Source organism: Schistocerca piceifrons, chromosome 1, assembly GCF_021461385.2.
Source record: "Schistocerca piceifrons isolate TAMUIC-IGC-003096 chromosome 1, iqSchPice1.1, whole genome shotgun sequence".
Taxonomy (NCBI): domain Eukaryota; kingdom Metazoa; phylum Arthropoda; class Insecta; order Orthoptera; family Acrididae; genus Schistocerca; species Schistocerca piceifrons.
Window position 1 is genome coordinate 185,939,063 of NC_060138.1, and position 19,202 is coordinate 185,958,264.

At 41.1% G+C, this 19,202-nt stretch overlaps 1 protein-coding gene across 1 annotated transcript in view; it reads right to left on the bottom strand.

Annotated features, from left to right (window-relative positions):
* LOC124798530 overlaps nt 1-19,202 on the bottom strand; it is a 244,191-nt gene that overhangs the window by 82,817 nt on the left and 142,172 nt on the right. Inside the window, exon 2 of the mRNA XM_047262016.1 lies at nt 13,111-13,397. Within this exon, the coding sequence (XP_047117972.1) occupies nt 13,111-13,397 (287 nt within the window). The remainder of the gene's footprint in view (nt 1-13,110; nt 13,398-19,202) is intronic.

Genomic DNA, 19,202 nt, shown 5'->3' on the forward strand with positions numbered 1-19,202 from the left:
GAAGAAAAATGGGACAGCACGAGAGCTGCAAGCGCTAATAGAAAGCACTGATGCTCAAACCGTTATAGGCACTGAAAGTTGGCTAAAGACGAAATAAGTTCAATTGAAATTTTTTGCGAAGAGCCTAAACGTGTTTCGAAATGATAGGCTAAACACAGTTGTCGGTGGCGTGTTTGTTGCTGTTAGAAGTAGTTTGTTTATCTTATCGCAAAATGGAAGTACAGGGTGCAGCAGAACCGACTAAGCAGTTTCTATCGCTTGCCGCTGGGGCTGTGGTGGGGTAGCAATTGCACGTGGTCCGCCTTTGTTCAGTCGTTGACCCCATTTCAGTAGCCAACATGGTCTGGACCGGTGCACATCGTGGTTTTGCCGTTCGCGCTTATTATGAAAACAACAGATCTGTTATCCCTACACAACGAGCTTTTCGGCGACAGTTCAACATTCCACGCAACAATGCCGTTCTTAATGCAAACACAATTCGGTCCTGCGTTCGCCAGTTGGAGGAAACTGGTAGCAGATACAGATGGCCGACGCAGATCCATCAGAACGCCAGAAAATGTGCAGTGGGTGAGAACAGCAGTTCAACAATCGCCGCAACTTTCAACTCGACGGGATGCTGTTGCATTGGGGATTTCACACCGCAGTTTGAGAAGGGTTCTGCAATGCGATTTGAAGTTCCATCCTTTCAAAATAATGATTGCTCAAGAATTGCGCTCAGCAGACGACGGCAAATGCTTTCGCAGATTCCTCCGAATACAGCGTTCTTCAGCAGTGACGAGGCACATTTTCATCTTAGTAGGTGCATGAATAAGCAAAACTTTCGCTACTGGGCTAAAAATAACACCCGAATTATTCATGAACGCAACATTCTCCTAAAGTGCCAGTGTGGTGTGCCATATCACAATTTGGCGTGGTAGGCCCTTACTTTTTTGAGGAGGAAGAAGTGATCGTAACAGTGAATTCCACACGTTATGTTTCAATGTTGCAAACTTTTCTGCAACCCAGAATGGACGAGATTGTTGAAGAACATGAACTGGAGGACTTGTGGTTCCAACGGGATGGGGCTACAGCTCACACAGCTCCATTTCACTTCATGTTTTAAGAGAAAGGTTTCCTGGACGCCTCGTCTGTTTGAGGGGTGGTGTCGGGTGGCCTGCGCGGTCACCAGATTTGAGCATTTGTGACTACTTTCTTTGGGGATATCTGAAGGATTATTGGCAAAGTGAATGCCATACCCTGCGATATGTCTGCAAGAGCTGCTCGAAATTTCAGGAGTCGTCTACAACAATGTATTGATGCTAACGGCCGCCATATTGAGGACATTATTTTCAAAACTAAATGAATGTAAAATGGTATATTGTACTAATTTAGAAAATAAAGACATTTTTCTCTATACATCCAGATTTACTTTTTATTGCTCCTTAAAACTGCTTAGTCGGTTCTGCCGCACCCTGTAGATAGTTCCTGTGAGTTAGTACGGGCAGAGCACATTCTTGGCAAACGGAATAAAATAATAAATGGATCCTTTTACCGACATCTCGATTCAGATGATACAATTGCTGAAAGATGTTTGGACAACATGGTTGTGGATTAACAGCCATTGATATAAATTAACTTAGTATTAAGAAAAGTCTTAATCGCGTTTTTTTTAAAAATTTATATAGTGCCGACCGGTTTCAGGCCGTCGCAGGCGCCATCTTCAAGTCGACCATATGTTCGCCCTGAAGATGGCGCCTGCGATGGGCTGAAACCGGCCGGCACTAAACAAATAACAAACGCGATTAAAGTGTTTTCTTAATACTAAATTGCTGAAAGGTTAAAATAAAACGTGAGTTTAATTCCAAATTCGTACCCAACTCATACAATTATAGTTGGTGGTGACTTTTATTTAGTTTCGATGTGTTGGCGAAAACACATGTTTAAATCCGGAGGTACGCATAAAACATCATCCGAAATTGTGCTAAACGCATTCTGTGAACATTATTTCGAGCCGTTAATTCATGAGCCCACGCGAATAGTAAACGGTTGTGATAACACACTTGACCTCTTAGCAACAATTGATTTTGAGTTAATAAAGAGCATCAAACCGGATACAGAGAATAGTGAACAGAGCGTTGTCGAAGCGAAATTGTATATTGTAACCCCCAAATCCTCGAAAAATAAACGAAAAATATACCCATTCAATAAAGTAGATAAAAATGCAGTTGACGCCTTTCTGAGAGACAATCTCCACTCCTTCCAGATTAACGATGTAAGTGTAGACCAGATGTGGCTTGAATTCAAAGAAATAGTATCGGCAGCAATTGAGAGATTTATGCCAAATATATTAACAAACGACGGAGCTGATCCACCTTGGCAAACAAAACGGGTCAGAACAGTGTTGCACAAACAACGCAAGAACATTCCAAATTTAAACAGACGCAAAATCTCCAGGATTGACAGTCTTTTACAGAAGCTCGAAATTTAGCTCGGACTTCAATGTGAGATGCTTATAATAGTTTCCACAACGAAACTTTGTCTCGAAACCTGCAGAAAATCCACAGAGATTTTGCCCGTATGTAAAGTATGCTAGCAGTAAGGCACAATCAATGCTTTTTTGCGCGATAGCAATGGAAATACTATCGACGACAGTGCTGCCAAAGCAGAGTTACTAAACACAGCCTTCCGAAATTCCTTCACCAAAGAACAGAAGTAAATATTCCAGAATTCGTATCAAGAAGAGCTGCAAAGATGTGTAACGTAGAAATAGATATCCTCAGAGTAGTGAAACAATTTAAATCACGTAACAAAACCAAGTTTTCCGGTCCAGACTGTATACTAGTGGGGTTGCTTTCAGAGTACGCTGATACAATAGCTCCGTACTTAACAATCATATACAAGCGTTCGCTCGACGAAAGATCAGTACCAAAAGACTGGAAAGTTGCACAGGTCACACCAATACTCAAGAAAGGTAGTAGAAGTAATCTACTGAATTACAGGCCCATATCATTAACGTCGATATGCAGCAGGATTTTGGAGCATATATCGTATTCGAACATTACTGCATTACCCCGAAGACAGACAGTCAACACGAATTTAGAAAACATCGTTCTTGTGAAAGACCACTAGCTATTTCCTCACACGACGTTTCGAGATATATTGACAAGGGATTTCAAATTGATTCCGTATTTCTAGATTTCCAGAAGGCTTTTGACATTGTACCACACAAGCGACTTGTAGTGAAATTGCTTGCTTGTGAAATATCGTCTCAGTTATCTGACTTGATTCATGATTTCCTCCCAGTTCGTAGTAACTGGTGGAAAGTCATCGAGCAAAACAGAAGTGATTTATGGCGTTCTCAGAGGTAGTGTTACAGGCCCTTTCGTGTTCCTTATCTATATAAACGATTTAGGAGACAATCTGAGCAGCCAGCCGTCTTAGCTTATTTGCGTATGCTGCTGTCGTTTATCGACTAGTAAAGTCATCAGAAGATCTTAACAAGTTGCAAAAGGATTTAGAAAGGATATCTGTATTGTGCAAAAATTCGACCCTAAATAACGAAAAGTGTGAAGTCATCCACATGAATGCTAAAAGGAATCCGTTAAACTTCGATTACACGATACATCACTCAAATCTAAAGGCCGTAAATTCAACTAAATACCTAGGATTTACAATTATGAGCAACTTAAATTGGAAGGAACACATAGAAAATGTTGTCGGGAAGGCTAATCAAAGGCTGCATTTTATTGCAGGACACTTAGAAAATGTGACAGATCTACTAAAGAGACTGCCTACATTACGCTTGTCCGTCCTCTTTTAGAATGTTGCTGTGTGGTGTGGGATCCTTACCAATTAGGACTGACGGAGTACATGAAGCAAGTTCAAAGAAGGGCAGCACGTTTTGTATTATCACGAAATAGGGGAGAGAGAGTCACTGAAATGATACAGGATTTGGGGTGGTCATGATTAAAACAAAGGTGTTTTTCGTTACGACGGAAACTTCTCACGAAATTTGGATCACCTACTTTCACCTTCGAATGCGAAAATATTTTGTTGGCACCAACTTACATACGAAGAAACGATCATCATAATAAAATAAGGGAAATCAGAGCCCGCACGAAAAGAAATAGGTGATCGTTTCTTCCGCGCTGTACGAGATTGGAATAATAAAGAATTATTGGGTAGAAGACCAGATGAGCCCTCCGCCAGGCACTTAAATGTGATTTACAGAGTATCCATGAAGATGTAGATGTATTTAGGTGTTCACTATGTTAATCAATGTGTCAGACTTGATTGCCTTCATGTACTTTCAGTTATCGAGCATTTTGATTGTACTTTTATGTATCAAATACCTACTATTTCAACACGTCTTTATTTCTGTAGGTCGCATTCTTGTCTGTTTGTTCGGTACAAATTTTGAAATTTTCCAACTAGGTAGAGAGTTGAAACTTTCCACGTAACTGACAACTGAATGACAATGCAATATTAACCAACTTTCGTGTCTGGTGTATGGCGGAGAGTACTTTGCGTAGCAGTGCTGTTTCCCCTTTTCTTGCTCTAGTTGTGAATGTTTCGTGGTAATAAGGATTGCTGGTAATCCTCAGTGTTAGCTCGATTCTTTCAATTTTTACCTTCGCCGTCTCTTCGCGAGGTAAACGGAGGAGGCAGCAGGAGAAGAGAAACCAAAATAAACCTGAAATTTACCACATGTCTCTATCGTAATTCATCAAAATGTTTGAAATCGATTGAAAAGTTTGAAGCACACAAGACTAATAAGGAGAAAATGATTATTTAAACAAAAAACTTTTTAATGCAACACATTTTTAAAATGGACTAAAGGCTATAAAATAATTTTTCCTAGTCCCATACACATCTCTAATCCCATACGGATAGTCCTGAAAAACTGTGCATTTTAATTTTTGATAGCTATGACAATACTTGTAAAATTTAAAACGAAAGACGCCTACAATACATAACATGTAAGAACAGTTCATCTCCTTAATATTGTCTATTGCATGCGATCCACATTTTTCGTTTTATATCTTGTCATAGGTATTAAAAATTTACAAGTGCAAATTTTCAGGGTTAGAAATCTATATGGGGCGAGGAGAAATTATTTTATACTTTTTAGTCCGTTTTAAAAATGTGTTACATTAAAAAGAGTTTTACTTAAATAACTATTCACGTTGAAGTTCCTCCTGCTTTTGGAGGGAGGAAGGAAAAGAACGTATCTGAAATACTTTAGGAGGTTTTTGTCAATGGTATTCAGATCCTCATAGTGAGAATTAAGGTCCGAATGACTGTATGATTGAATGTTTTCATGTTCTGAGGACGAATGCGGCGACAGTGACATGATTAGTTCTGTGAAGAAACATAAGGCGGCAGTATTATGAAGTAATTCCGACAATAACTACGAAGTTGATTCTGTTCTTTTGGATGATTCCTTTTGTCATAATGTTGATATCGCCTCCTAGTACTTCCCCGCGTTCGCTACGGGATCATTCAGTCGGCGCTGGAGTATTGCGGAGATACACAACACACTCCAACGGCAAAAGCTACAAGGGATGAGTTGTTCATCAAGGAGAGGTTTACTATTGAAATTAAGAGAAATTCCGGAGAAGAGTGGGGCAACATAATACTTCCTCCCACATACATCTCGCGAAGCGGTCAGAACGAGAAAATTCGAAAAATTATAACTGATAAGGGTTATCAAGAATCATTCTTCCCATGCGAATGGAGTAGGGAAAGGGGTAACAAAGAGCGGTACAAGAGCACCTTCCGCTACAGACTAGAAGGTAGCTTGCGGACTATTGATGTAGATGTACTTGTACTATGTGACTTGCTCAACATGTTCACCATCAATCCTGTAACGGGATACTGTACAGTTCTACCTCGGTATTGCAGGCATTATCTTAAATTTACCGAAATCCGATTAGTACTAGCGTGATTTCGGTTACTTATTCCCTGTTTCTTCTTGGACAATAACTGTTAATGCGGATGACGGCGCGTTGCACCGTGTTTCGAGCCGACGATAAATATTTCGAATAAGTCACGCTCAAGAAAATGATGCACTCGAACCTAAAAATTAATTCCGAAATTCCAGTAATTGATATCGACAAATTTACATTCAGTTTTTATGTATGATGCGTGGTCGACCGTAAAATGACAATAGAAACATTAATAATTTCTTTTAACTCAATAGTCTTGTGTAAGTCTTTCAGTTAGACCCCACGTAGGTCACTTGCGTGTCCCTAACCTAACGGCATTTTTCCCTGATTTTTGCAAGTAGATATCTAGTTGTATTAAAAAGTTATTATCATTAACAAAAGATTGTGATATCCATTAAAACTAAGTCTTTGTATGAAGCTTAAGGCTTTCACGCCCTGACCTCCAAGGTGAATTTGGCTGTAGGACACATCAATGCCTGGCAGCTTAACATTCCCTAATTATCCGGGTGCAAAAGACACAACCAGGCTGGCCATAAAAAGTAGAACCACTTTGATCATCGTCTTCGTTTCTTCTTTACCCATCACCAGACTGGGATGAGATACTTATGGTGTTTCTCCACTTTCCCGTGTCTCTTCACCATTCTTCTTCTATAACTGTTTTTCACAGAGCAGATTACTTATTAAACTGGTCTTGATCAAATAAATTCAACACAGTATGGATCACCCTCTTGCCCTCTAATTTGGCCCCCATAATTCATTTCGATATTCTTCCATCTTCCATTCTCTTCACAAGTCTAGATCATCTTAACGTAAACTTCTTATTTCTATCATCCAACTTTTCTATTCCAGTTTCCTTCCTAACATATTAATTTCTGGCGATGTCTCTCCTCATTTTCCCTAACATGCTTCGTAGGAATTTCATTTCACAGCTTGCATTGTACTCTCGTCTCTCCTTGTCATTGCTCAGGTCTCCAATGCATAGATCGATATCATTGTGAAGTACATCTTGTACAGCACTTCTCCACAGTTTATTAGCATCTCTCTTCCCCAGACTAAGCCCTCATTTACAAAAAAATGCGTTGCTCTGTTGTACCCTTTTGCTAATTTCTGCGTCCATGCTTGCATTGAGCGTTATCAAATTCCCCAATCATTTAAATCTGTGTGCAGTTTGAACATTCTGTACTTTGCAATATGAATTTGTACTTTTCTTTCTATGACTCATCTGGTTACCATCATAGACTTACTTTTTTACACACTGCGTTTCATGTCATATTTCTTGAGTGTTTTCATTTGAAATGTTTACTTGTTCTTGTCTTGTTTCCTGATCATTCCCTACAACGCAGTATCATTGGCAACTTCTTCTAACTGATTTTCCCCTTTTTCCCTCAAACTTATTTTCAATATGCTCTCCATTATTTTTGCTAGTTGTCACACGAGTGTGATCCCTCGATAGTTATCTAATACTTTCCTGTCTGCCTTTTCGAACACTGGAATTAGAAAGGGCGATCAAAAAGTTTTGCACAGTCGTCTCTAATTTTATTTTTTTCGGGAGGAGAATGAAATTTTTGTGAACGTACTTGGAACATTTAGCTATAAGTTGGTATATAAAAGTATTTTCTTTTATTTGCAGGTGAACCATAATGAATCGTGAAGTAGATGTCAGGTTGCGACAACGGTCGGTGATAGAGTTCCTCTTCAAGACCGGCGATGATTTTGCCACATCGATCCACAGGAAGTTGCTCCCTGTTTATGGGGAGGACACAGTGGATCGCAACATTATCCATTGGTAGTTGCAGAGGTTTAAAGAAGGTAATTTCTCTCTAGTGGACAATCCACGCCGCGGTAGGCCATTGACCGCAGTGATGTCAATAAGGAGACCATTGATAAAATCATCCAAAATGACAGAAGTGTTACGACACGAGAGCTTACTGAAATGACTCGTTTGTCATTGGGTAGTGTGGTATCACTGGTACAGTCACTAGGGTACAGAAAAAAATCTGTGCACATTGGGTGCCTAGATTATTGACAAGAGAAATGAAAACTGTGAAGAACAATATGTGCGAAGGCCTCGTGAAGACCTTTACTGAAGAGTGGAAACAGTGTTTTGACGGCGTCATTACCCAGGATGAAACATGGTGGTTTTTGTATAAACCTGAGAGCAAAACTCAATCCATGGAGTGGCGTCATCGGGGCTCCTCTGGGAAGAAGAAACCAAAACTTTCACGAACAGCATGCCGAAAGGTGATGGGCTCCTGCTTCTGGGATCAGTGTGGTGTCATTTTCATTAACTTTTTGGAACCTGGCCGCACAATTAACTGGGATCATTACTGCTTGTCATTGGAAAGGAGCGACGTGCTGTTAAGACCCACAGACCACAGCTTCAGGGTCAGTTCATCAGACTACACCATGACAATGCCAAGCCCAATACAGCCCTTATGACGCAGGAGAAAATCAGGAAAATGGGTTGGAAAATTGCTCCTCATCTTCCCTACACTCCAGACTTGGCTCCATATGATTTTTACCTCTTTGTTCGTCTGAAGGCCCACCTGCGCAGTAAAACATTTAGTAGTGAGAAAGACCATATTTCCTGTGTCAAAAGATGGTGTAAAAGTCAATCCTAAGAATTTTAGCAAAGTGCATTTACATCATGGAAAGAACATTGGGCCAGATGCGTCACAGCTGATGGAGGCTACATTAAGTAGACTCAAGTAAAGCTACATGTATTTTCATTAACTTTTTGGAACCTGGCCGCACAATTAACTGGGATCATTACTGCTTGTCATTGGAAAGGAGCGACGTGCTGTTAAGACCCACAGACCACAGCTTCAGGGTCAGTTCATCAGACTACACCATGACAATGCCAAGCCCAATACAGCCCTTATGACGCGGGAGAAAATCAGGAAAATGGGTTGGAAAATTGCTCCTCATCTTCCCTACAGTCCGGACTTGGCTCCATATGATTTTTACCTCTTTGTTCGTCTGAAGGCCCACCTGCGCGGTAAAACATTTAGTAGTGAGAAAGACCATATTTCCTGTGTCAAAAGATGGTGTAAAAGTCAATCCTAAGAATTTTAGCAAAGTGCATTTACATCATGGAAAGAACATTGGGCCAGATGCGTCACAGCTGATGGAGGCTACATTAAGTAGACTCAAGTAAAGCTACATGTATTTTCATTAACTTTTTGGAACCTGGCCGCACAATTAACTGGGATCATTACTGCTTGTCATTGGAAAGGAGCGACGTGCTGTTAAGACCCACAGACCACAGCTTCAGGGTCAATTCATCAGACTACACCATGACAATGCCAAGCCCAATACAGCCCTTATGACGCGGGAGGAAATCAGGAAAATGGGTTGGAAAATTGCTCCTCATCTTCCCTACAGTCCGGACTTGGCTCCATATGATTTTTACCTCTTTGTTCGTCTGAAGGCCCACCTGCGCGGTACAACATTTAGTAGTGAGAAAGACCATATTTCCTGTGTCAAAAGATGGTGTAAAAGTCAATCCTCAGAATTTTAACAAAGTGCATTTACATCATGGAAAGAACATTCGGCCAGATGTGTCACAGCTGATGGAGGCTACATTAAGTAGGCTCAATGTATAGCTACATGTTTCAAGTATGTTCACAAAATATTTCATTCTCCTCCTGCAAAAAATATAAAAAAAATTAGAGACGATTGTGCAAAACTTTTTGAACTCCCTTTGTACTGTTCCCTTTCCCCGTTCAACGGGCACACATTTCTGAGTCCAAATGCATCTCAGAAATCTGTGTAACTACTGCAGCTCAGTAGATCCTGCTGCTTTTAGCGTCTCCTCTGTTACTTCATCTATACCAGCTGCCTTTCCTGTTTTCATTCTTGTAACTACTGTAGTAGTCCCACTTCTAACATTGTAATATCTTCCTCTTATTCCAGATTCTGGCCCCTTGCTGACTGCCATTTTTCACTGCAACTGGCTGTTCATAGTGATCCTTCCACCTTCTCCTTATCTCCCCAGGTTACGTTATTAGCTTTCCACTTTCCCCTATAGTCTGTTGACTGTTGTCTTTGAGAGCTGAAGTTTTAAATAGTGGCCAAAGTGAGCAGTGTGTTTCAATTTTTGGATTACTGTGAAGAAGTCAACACTCGTTTCCATAACAAGTAAAGTCAGCCTCCGGGAAACATGGACCATCAGTTTAGGCACCGTGATGCATCAGTGTTCTTGAGTGCTGAAGTTTCATACTTCTCTAGAGTCATCTCCAGACACTCTTCTTTAACTCAACATCAATCTGACGAACACTTCTGCTGATGGGACATGACTGCTTGTTATACGATGAGTACATATACACTGTCCATTCATATTAATGAGATCACCTGTCAAAAGAATACTATTTGCAGTGTGGACCGCTACAAGACGTTCGGGAAGAGTGTCAGTGACGTTCAGGAAGGTACCAACAAGGATGTGGAGCCATGACAATTCCAGTGCCATGAACAGGTGGCCTAAATTTCTCAATTGAGGATCCATAGCGTGGACAGCTCAATCGAGGTGGTCCCATAGATACAAGACTGGGTTTAATTCCGGGGAGTTTGGTAGACGGGGGTACAGTAAACTCATCCTGGTCCTCTTCAAACCACGTACATGCACTGTGAATTGTGTGACATGTTGTGTTGTCCTCCTGATAGTTTCCACCATGCTGAGGAAAAACAAACTGCATGTAAGGGTGGAGATGTCCCCCAAAGATAGATGCATAATTGTGTTGATCCCTTGTGCCTTCCAGAATGGCTAAATCACCTGGGCAATGCCACGAAAATATTTTCCAAACCATAATCCTCCCTCCTCCAGTTTGGACCCTTCTGACAACTGCTGCAGACATCTACTTTCAGACGTTTGTCACCGTACATGCCTATGGCCATTTGTCCAAAGGAGCATAAAATGTGATTCATTTGGAAAGGCCACCTTTCAGAATTCATGGACGTCCAGTTGTGGTACTGGCATGCAAATTCCAGCTTTTGTAGTTAATGATTAGCAGTCAGCATGGAAGCATGAACCAGGTGCATTCTGTGGAGACCCATACACAGCAATGTTCGCTGAACAGTCGTTGAGGAGAAACGTTAGTAGTCCCTTGATCCATCTGGATGGCCAGTTACTGAAAAGCTGAATGTCTATTCGTCTGGACATATCTCTGCAGCCATTGTTCATCCCTGACATCTATTGCCTTTGGTACACCACAGTTGCCTCTGCCCTGGTTTCGGATAGCGCCATTTTGCCATGCAAAGTATACGAGGTGCGACAATAAAGTAATGAGACTGATGTGAAAAAAAATTTTGCTTACCGTTTTAGTCAAGTTTAGTGTTGTCTCCTTCAAAGTAGTTCCCTTCTGACTGCACACACTTTTTGCAGCCCCTCTGCCATTGATGGTAACATTTCTGGAACTCAACTTCTGTACTATCCTCCAAGACCCTCGTCACAACTTTTTGGCCATCTTGTGCTCTTTGAAAGTAGTGCCCCTTGACCGCCGTTTTGACTCGTGCAAATAAAAAAAAGTCGCACGAAGAGATATCTGGCGAATAAGGTGGCTGTGGTAGTACTGAAATTTGTTTTGAGGTTAAAAATTTCTGTACCGACAGAGCAGTATGGGATGGCGCATTATCGTGATGCAGAATCCAATTATCAGCAATGTTGGCAAGGACACGAAGAACTATTTTACGAAGTCTTTCTAAAATTTCGTTGTAGTAATATTGGTTAACTGTTTGTCCAGGAGGCATCCACTCTTTATAAACAATTTCCTTGGAATCAAAGAAGCACACAAGCATGCATTTCACTTTTGACTTTGACATGCAAGCTTTTTTTGGTCTGGTTGATCCCTCTGAGCACCATTACGAACTTTGGCGTTTTGTCTCTGGATCGTACTGAAAAAACCAACTTTCATCACCAATGACAACACAGCTTTGGATTGATTTCCGTTTGTTCTAACAAATCGGCTGCCACATTTTTCCTTCTTTCTCGCTGGTGTGGTGTGAGATTTTTGGGAACCATTTTTGCACAAATCTTTCTCATACTAAGATCTTCAGTTATTACTAGATGAACGATTGATGTTCAGTTTTTCTGCAATAATTTTCACGGATAATCTTCGATCAGATGGTAAGAGTTTATGCACCCTGGCCAAGTTGATATCTGTCCGTGAGCTTGATGGTCGTCCACTGCAGTCTTCATCTTCAACATGCGTTCTGCCTTCACTAAACATTTTATGCCAACGAAAAACTTGAGATCTTGACATAACCTCCTCTCCAAAAGCCTTCTGAAGCTTACCGTAAGTTGTCGTCACGTTTTCACCCAATTTAATGCAAAAAGAAACGGCATTCCGTTTCGCAATATTATACGGTTCCATTTCCATGATGAGAGACACAAATACGTGTTAATGTATTACAGCACAACTCACGACTAAGCTGTTGCATCGATGTGCCGCTTGGACTACAAGCAGCTTATAGACCGAGGTCAAAGATATTGTGCCTACGCAAGTCTGCAGGGTTGCCACATCTTGCAAAGAAAATCAGTCTCATTACTTTATTGTCGCACCTCGTACATTGACCGCACTGGCACGCAAACAGTTTCCAAACTTAGCCATTTCGGAAATGCTCCCACCCTTGGCCCGAAAGCCAATGACCGTGTCCTTTTGGAAGTCAGATAAGTTACTCCGTTTCGGTATTATGAGAACGACTGCCCGTTTTCAGCATCCCCCCCGATACACTTTATATATCCTGCACTACCAGTGCTGCCATCTGCCGTCTGTTGGTGGTTATTGCACTTTGACTCTCGACATAGCTGGCTGGGGTAGCCGAACGGTTCTAGGTGCTTCAGTCTGGAACGGCGCGACCACTATGGTCGCAAGTTCGAATCCTGCCTTGGGCATGGATGTGTGTGATGTCCTAAGGTTAGTTAGGTTTAAGTAGTTCTAAGTTCTAGGGGACTGATGACCTCAGAAGTTAAGTCCCATAGTGCTCAGAGCCATTTGAACCATTTTGAACTCTCGACATAGGTGGTGACCACGTTAGTGTGACTGGACCATGTGTAAAGATCGCGTATCTCTGCTAAACATAATTTGAAAAAAACGTGGACATGACCTATTTTCGAACTCGTCAATTCATTATGGAGTCTCGTTTTCGATCCACTCAAATATTTGACCAAAAATAAAAAGAGACTTACCGAGGGAGGAGATGGCGTTGCCCAGGACGTTGGCGACGGGGAAGATGGTGAAGAAGACGCCGAAGAAGCCCACCTGGACGTCGTCGTCGCGCTGTCCGGCGAGGCTGGCGAAGCGGCGGGCGGCGGCGGTGAGGTAGGAGCACTTGGCGCACCAGAGCGGGCCGCCGCCCAGCCCCACCAGGGCCGCCGCCGGCAACAGGGAGCCTCGCGTCGCCCAGAACTGCGCCGCCAGGTACGGCGTATAGACCGCCATGCTCGCAACCAGCGTCCACTTGCAGCCCAGCCGCCTGTCAACAAGGGACGGCGCTGCACACTGTGCGCTCGAACGCAAAGCAGTTGCATTCAACTTATAACGTCAGACTTTATATTACAGGACTGGAAGCAGGGAGAAACTTGCGGTTTCTTTTAAAACACATGTGAACTCATGAATGCGCAACAGATGGCAGCACTGTGCGCCGCACTGCGGCAGCGGCGAGAGTGAGAACTGTTTTTGATAATATTTCAAAAGGCAGTGTTTTCATTACAAGAACAGCGTGTAATCATTCCTTTTCTCCATTTGTGTGGTGTGACACCAATTAAAATTCATCGCCAGCTGAATGAAATGTGTGGTGATGGACTCACGAATGCTTTGAATGTGTACTCGTGGGCGCTATATTCAAAGGAGGCAGAACGTCGTGTGACCACAGAACAACAAAAGAGAAGCGCAACGCCTGTGTTAGAAGAGAGAAACACAGACCGATAGCAGCGCCTCTAGTGGTATGAGATTAACTAATAAAGGATAAACATTGCGGATTGCATCCTTCCTAGTTGATGTACTTTTAGGTCTTTTTTGCTTTTAATTTTTTTATCTCAGTTTTCTGGGCGTGCTATGTAATTATTTTAGCTAGCATCATAATAAAATCATTTAAACACAGCTGTAGCAAATTACAATACAGCAGCGACAAACCTATTATTCAGGAATATTTGTAGTCCAATTTAGCTGCTACAATGTAATTGAACTTCAGTCATTTACACTACAAGCTTGCTTCGACTTGCTGTCTGAATTGAGCTTCAGTCATTTACACTACAAGCTTGCTTCAACTTGCTGTCTGTTTCAAGTGTTGGGTCTTGTTCTTATTACGCACAAAACGTAAACATTTAACACGAGAAATGGGATAACACGGAAAATACAGTGCTTCTGACAAAATTTTTATTTATTTTTTATTTATTTATTTATTGTTCCGTGGGACCACATTTAGGAGAAGTCTCCATGGCCATGGAACGAGTCAATACATGAAATTATAACACGATTGTAGAAACAGATAAAATGAAGTATAAGAAACATATTCAGGCGACAAGTCGTTAGTTTAAATAAAGAAAATCAAGAATGTAACACTGGAATTTGCTTAATTTTTTAGATCTTCCAGGAGCTCCTCGACAGAATAGAAGGAGTAAGCCATGAGGAAATTCTTCAGTTTAGACTTAAAAGTGTTTCGGCTACTGCTAAGATTTTTGAGTTCTTGTGGTAGCTTATTGAAAATGGATGCAGCAGAATACTGCACTCCTTTCTGCACAAGAGTCAAGGAAGTGCATTCCACATGCAGATTTGATTTCTGCCTAGTATTAACTGAGTGAAAGCTGCTAACTCTTGGCAATAAGCTAATATTGCTAACAACAAACGACATTAAAGAAAATACATACTGTGAGGGCAATGTCAAAATTCCCAGACTATTGAATAGGGGTCGACAAGAGGTTTTCGAACTTACACCATACATACCTCGAACAGCCCGTTTTTGAGCCAAAAATACCCTTTTTGAATCAGAAGAATTACCCCAAAAAATAATACCATATGACATAAGCGTATGAAAATATGCGAAGTATACTACTTTTCGTGTTGAAATGTCACTTATTTCAGATACTGTTCTAATGGTAAATAAAGCGGCATTTAGTTTCTGAACAAGAACCTGAACATGGGCTTTCCACAACAGCTTACTATCTATCCGTACGCCTAGGAACTTGAACTGTTCCATCTCGCTTATAACATGCCCATTCTGTCTGATTAAAATGTCAGTTCTTGTTGAATTGTGGGTTAGAAACTGTAAAAACTGAGTCTTACTGTGATTTAGCATCAAATTATTTTCCACAAGCCACGAACTTATATTATGAACTACATTATTTGATAATGTTTCAATATTACACACAAGATCCTTCACTACCAAGGTGGTGTCATCAGCAAACAGAAATATTTTTGAATCACCTGTAATACTAGAAGGCATATCATTTACATAAATAAGAAACAGCAGTGGCCCCAGCACCGACCCTTGGGGAACGCCCCATTTAACAGTGCCCCATTGGGACTGAAAATCATTACCACTCTCGATATTGTGGAGGATTACCTTCTGCTTTCTGTTCTTAAGGTAGGAGGCGAACCAATTGTAAGCTACTCCCCTTACTCCATAATGCTCCAACTTCTGCAGTAATATTTTGTGGTCAACACAGTCAAAAGCCATCGTTAAATCAAAGAAAACACCTAACGTTCGCAACCTTTTATTTAATCCGTCCAAAACCTCACAGAGAAAAGAGACTATAGCATTTTCAGTTGTTAAGCCATTTCTAAAACCAAACTGTACATTTGACAGCAAATTATGTGAATTTAAATGCTGCAGTACCTTGTATATACAACCCTCTCGATAACTTTAGCAAACACCGATGGCATAGAAATAGGTCTATAATTGTCAACATTATCCCTGTCTCCCTTTTTATAAAGTGGCTTCACTACCGAGTACTTTAATCGGTCAGGAAACCGACCACTCCTAAAGGAAAAGTTACAGATATGGCTAAGTACTGAGCTAACATACGTGGAACAATACTTCAGTATTCTGCTAGATACCCCGTCATATCCATGAGAGTTCTTGGTCTTTAGAGATTTAATTATTAACTCAATCTCCCTCTTGTCAGTATCATGGAGGAGCATTTCAGGTAACAGTCTCGGAACACTTTTTTCTAAGAGCGCTATATGATTCCCTGTTGGGACTAGGTTTCTATTTAGTTCACCTGCTATATTCAGAAAGTGATTATTAAGTACTGTACATATATGCGACTTATCAGTAACACGGACATCCCCACTATGCACTGATTCTATGTTCTCGACCTGTCTCTGCAGACCAGCCACTTCCTTTACGACTGACCATATGGTTTTAATTTTATCCTGAGACTTAGCTATTCTATCTGCATACCACATACTTTTTGCCTTCCTAATAACTTTTTTAAGCACCTTACAGTACTGTTTGTAATGGGCTGCTGCATTTAGATTTTGACTGTTTCTAACGTTTTGATATAATTGCCACTTTGTTCTACAAGATATTCTTATCCCTTTAGTCAGCCACCCAGGCTGCCTGTTTGTGCTAGTACCCTGTTTTGAACGTTCTAACGGAAAGCAACTTTCAAAGAGCACGAGAAAAGTCTTGAGGAAAGCATTATATTTATCGTCTACTGTATCAGCACTATAAACATCTTGCCACTCTTGTTCCTTGATAAGGTTTACAAAAGTCTGTACAGCAACTGGATCAGCTTTCCTAAAAAGTTGGTAACTATATTTAACATGTGTTGCAGCACAAAAATCTTTTAGACTTAAAATTTGTGCATCATGATCTGAAAGGCCATTCACCTTTTTGCTAACAGAATGCCCTTCTAATAATGACGAATGAACAAAAATATTGTCTATGGTTGTTCTACTGTTCCCTTGCACTCTCGTTGGAAAGAATACGGTTTGCATAAGATTATATGAATTAAGGAGGTCTACCAGCATCCTTTTCCTTGCACAATCACTTATACAATTAATATTGAAGTCACCACATATAACTAACTTTTTGTATTTCCTATAAAGTGAACCAAGAACCTCCTCTAGCTTTAGCAAAAATGTTGTGAAATCGGAGTCTGGGGATCTATAAATAACAACAGTAAGAAGTTTAGCTCCACTAAATTTAACCACACCTGCACAACATTCAAACACCTTCTCAGTGCAGTACTTTGAAACATCAATTGACTCAAATGGGATACCGTTTCTCACATACATGGCTACTCCCCCACACCGCAAAGAGCTCCTAGAAAAGCTGCCAGCCAACCTGTATCCTGGTAAAGGAAGCCTCTGAATTATCTCCTTATTCAAGAAGTGTTCAGATATACCAATAATTTCAGAGTCAACATCTATAAGCAGTTCACTAACTTTATCTCTAATACCTTGTATATTTTGATGAAATATACTAATTCCCTCATTAATTGGATACCCAAGCTTTGTAGAAAGTGGTTTCTTTGTTAGAGAGACTTCCCTTAAGCAGGAATACCTATCAGCTGACTTCAATCTAAAAAAGGTACAGCTCTAACACCCACAACTACCGGAATTTTCCCATGAGTGGTCCCACCACTCCCACCTATGCTGTCACCTATAAGTTTTGCCAACCTCCCCTTCCCATACCTGTTGAGGTGCAGGCCATGTCTAGTGAAACCCGTCCTACTGATAGACTCCACCGACACCACTGAAATGTGACTCATGCCTTCTGTCATCAGCGCACCCCCAAGTCTCATGTTATTACGCCTGACGGCTGTATTAAGATGAGGCCGATCGTGACGCTGAAACAGTTCCACTAAATGCACATTCGTGTTGCCAGTCTGAGTGGCTATCTTTTCCAGGTCACCATCTATGTCATACTCCCCATCCCTATCAATACTATTACCAGCCCCACCCACAATCACTACCTGATCCTCTTTAGTAAAATCCCTACATAACCCCCCTATGTTAAAAGTCACCTGAGCCAATCCTGCATTAGGCATCACAATGCTGGTGACCTGGTACTCACTCCCCAAAACTTCCTGCAACTGCTGTCCTACACCTCTACCATGAGAACTACCTAACAGCAGAACCTTCTTCTTTCTCTTAGACTTTGCAACTGTCCTAGCCACCGTAACTGCTGAGGTCTGCTGCATACTTCCTACATCTACAGCTACTAGAGATTCCTCTCCACTAGACTCTGACAGTTGGTCATATCTATTACAAACACCAATAGTAAAACTATCTGAAAATCTCCTTCTCCTAGCAGATCTCTTGCCAACAGCCAGCTCCCATTCCCCAACCCCCTTCTCCCTCCTCATCCTATCTAGCTCCTCCTGTGCGTTTTTCAACTGCACCTGAAGGGCACAGATCTTACGCTCCTGCTCCTCTATCAACTTACTCTTGCTACATAACCTGCAGTTCCAGGAGAGGATCTCACCAGAATGCCCACTGGCTTCCCCACTGCATTCCCCCCCGTGAAAATACTTCGAACAAGCCTCACACCGCAATCCACTACTCACGAACCTACGGCAAAGCCCACACTTCTCACTCATGGTAAAATTTTACAATTATTGAAACAAGAAGACAACTTTATCTAAGTTGCGCTACCACAATAAGAAGATGTTAAAAACTGACTACAATTATCACAAACTTGCTCTACAAGGGAAGTAACTACTATTATTGACAGTATTAATCAACAACAAATGAGAATATAACAAAATACTAACACAGAAAGAAAATCAAACGTCTAATGACAGTAACGAAACTGAAAGCAGTTCGCAAAAATTTCTTCTGAAGTTATTTCACCGGAAAACACCAAGATCACCGGTTGAAGACTACTAAAGTTCGTAAATAAACTACTATACACAAACAATTAATTAGTACTTAGCTTTCGATGCGCCGCTACAGCTGCAACTGGTCAGCGCGGAATGTAAACACGGGTAAGAGGTTAAGTTGCTCGATACGAAACACTCACAAATATCAGGCCACAACACAAGAAATGCAGAGGTGAATGAAGAAACCACTAATAAGTCACTTATATAGTAAATATTATCACAAAAACAGTTAAAATATATATATGAAACCTAAAAATAGATGAAAACTTAGAGAGCGATCTCACACGCAGTCACGCGCTTATGACGTCACACCATACTGCTATGTGATGTCGCCGATTTTTATTCTTTTAACACGAAATAAAACTTCAGATACGAACAGATACATTGAAGAGCTGAAGCATTGTGACCACTGTCCATCGCGAGACTGAAGGAAAATATAAAAGTCATGC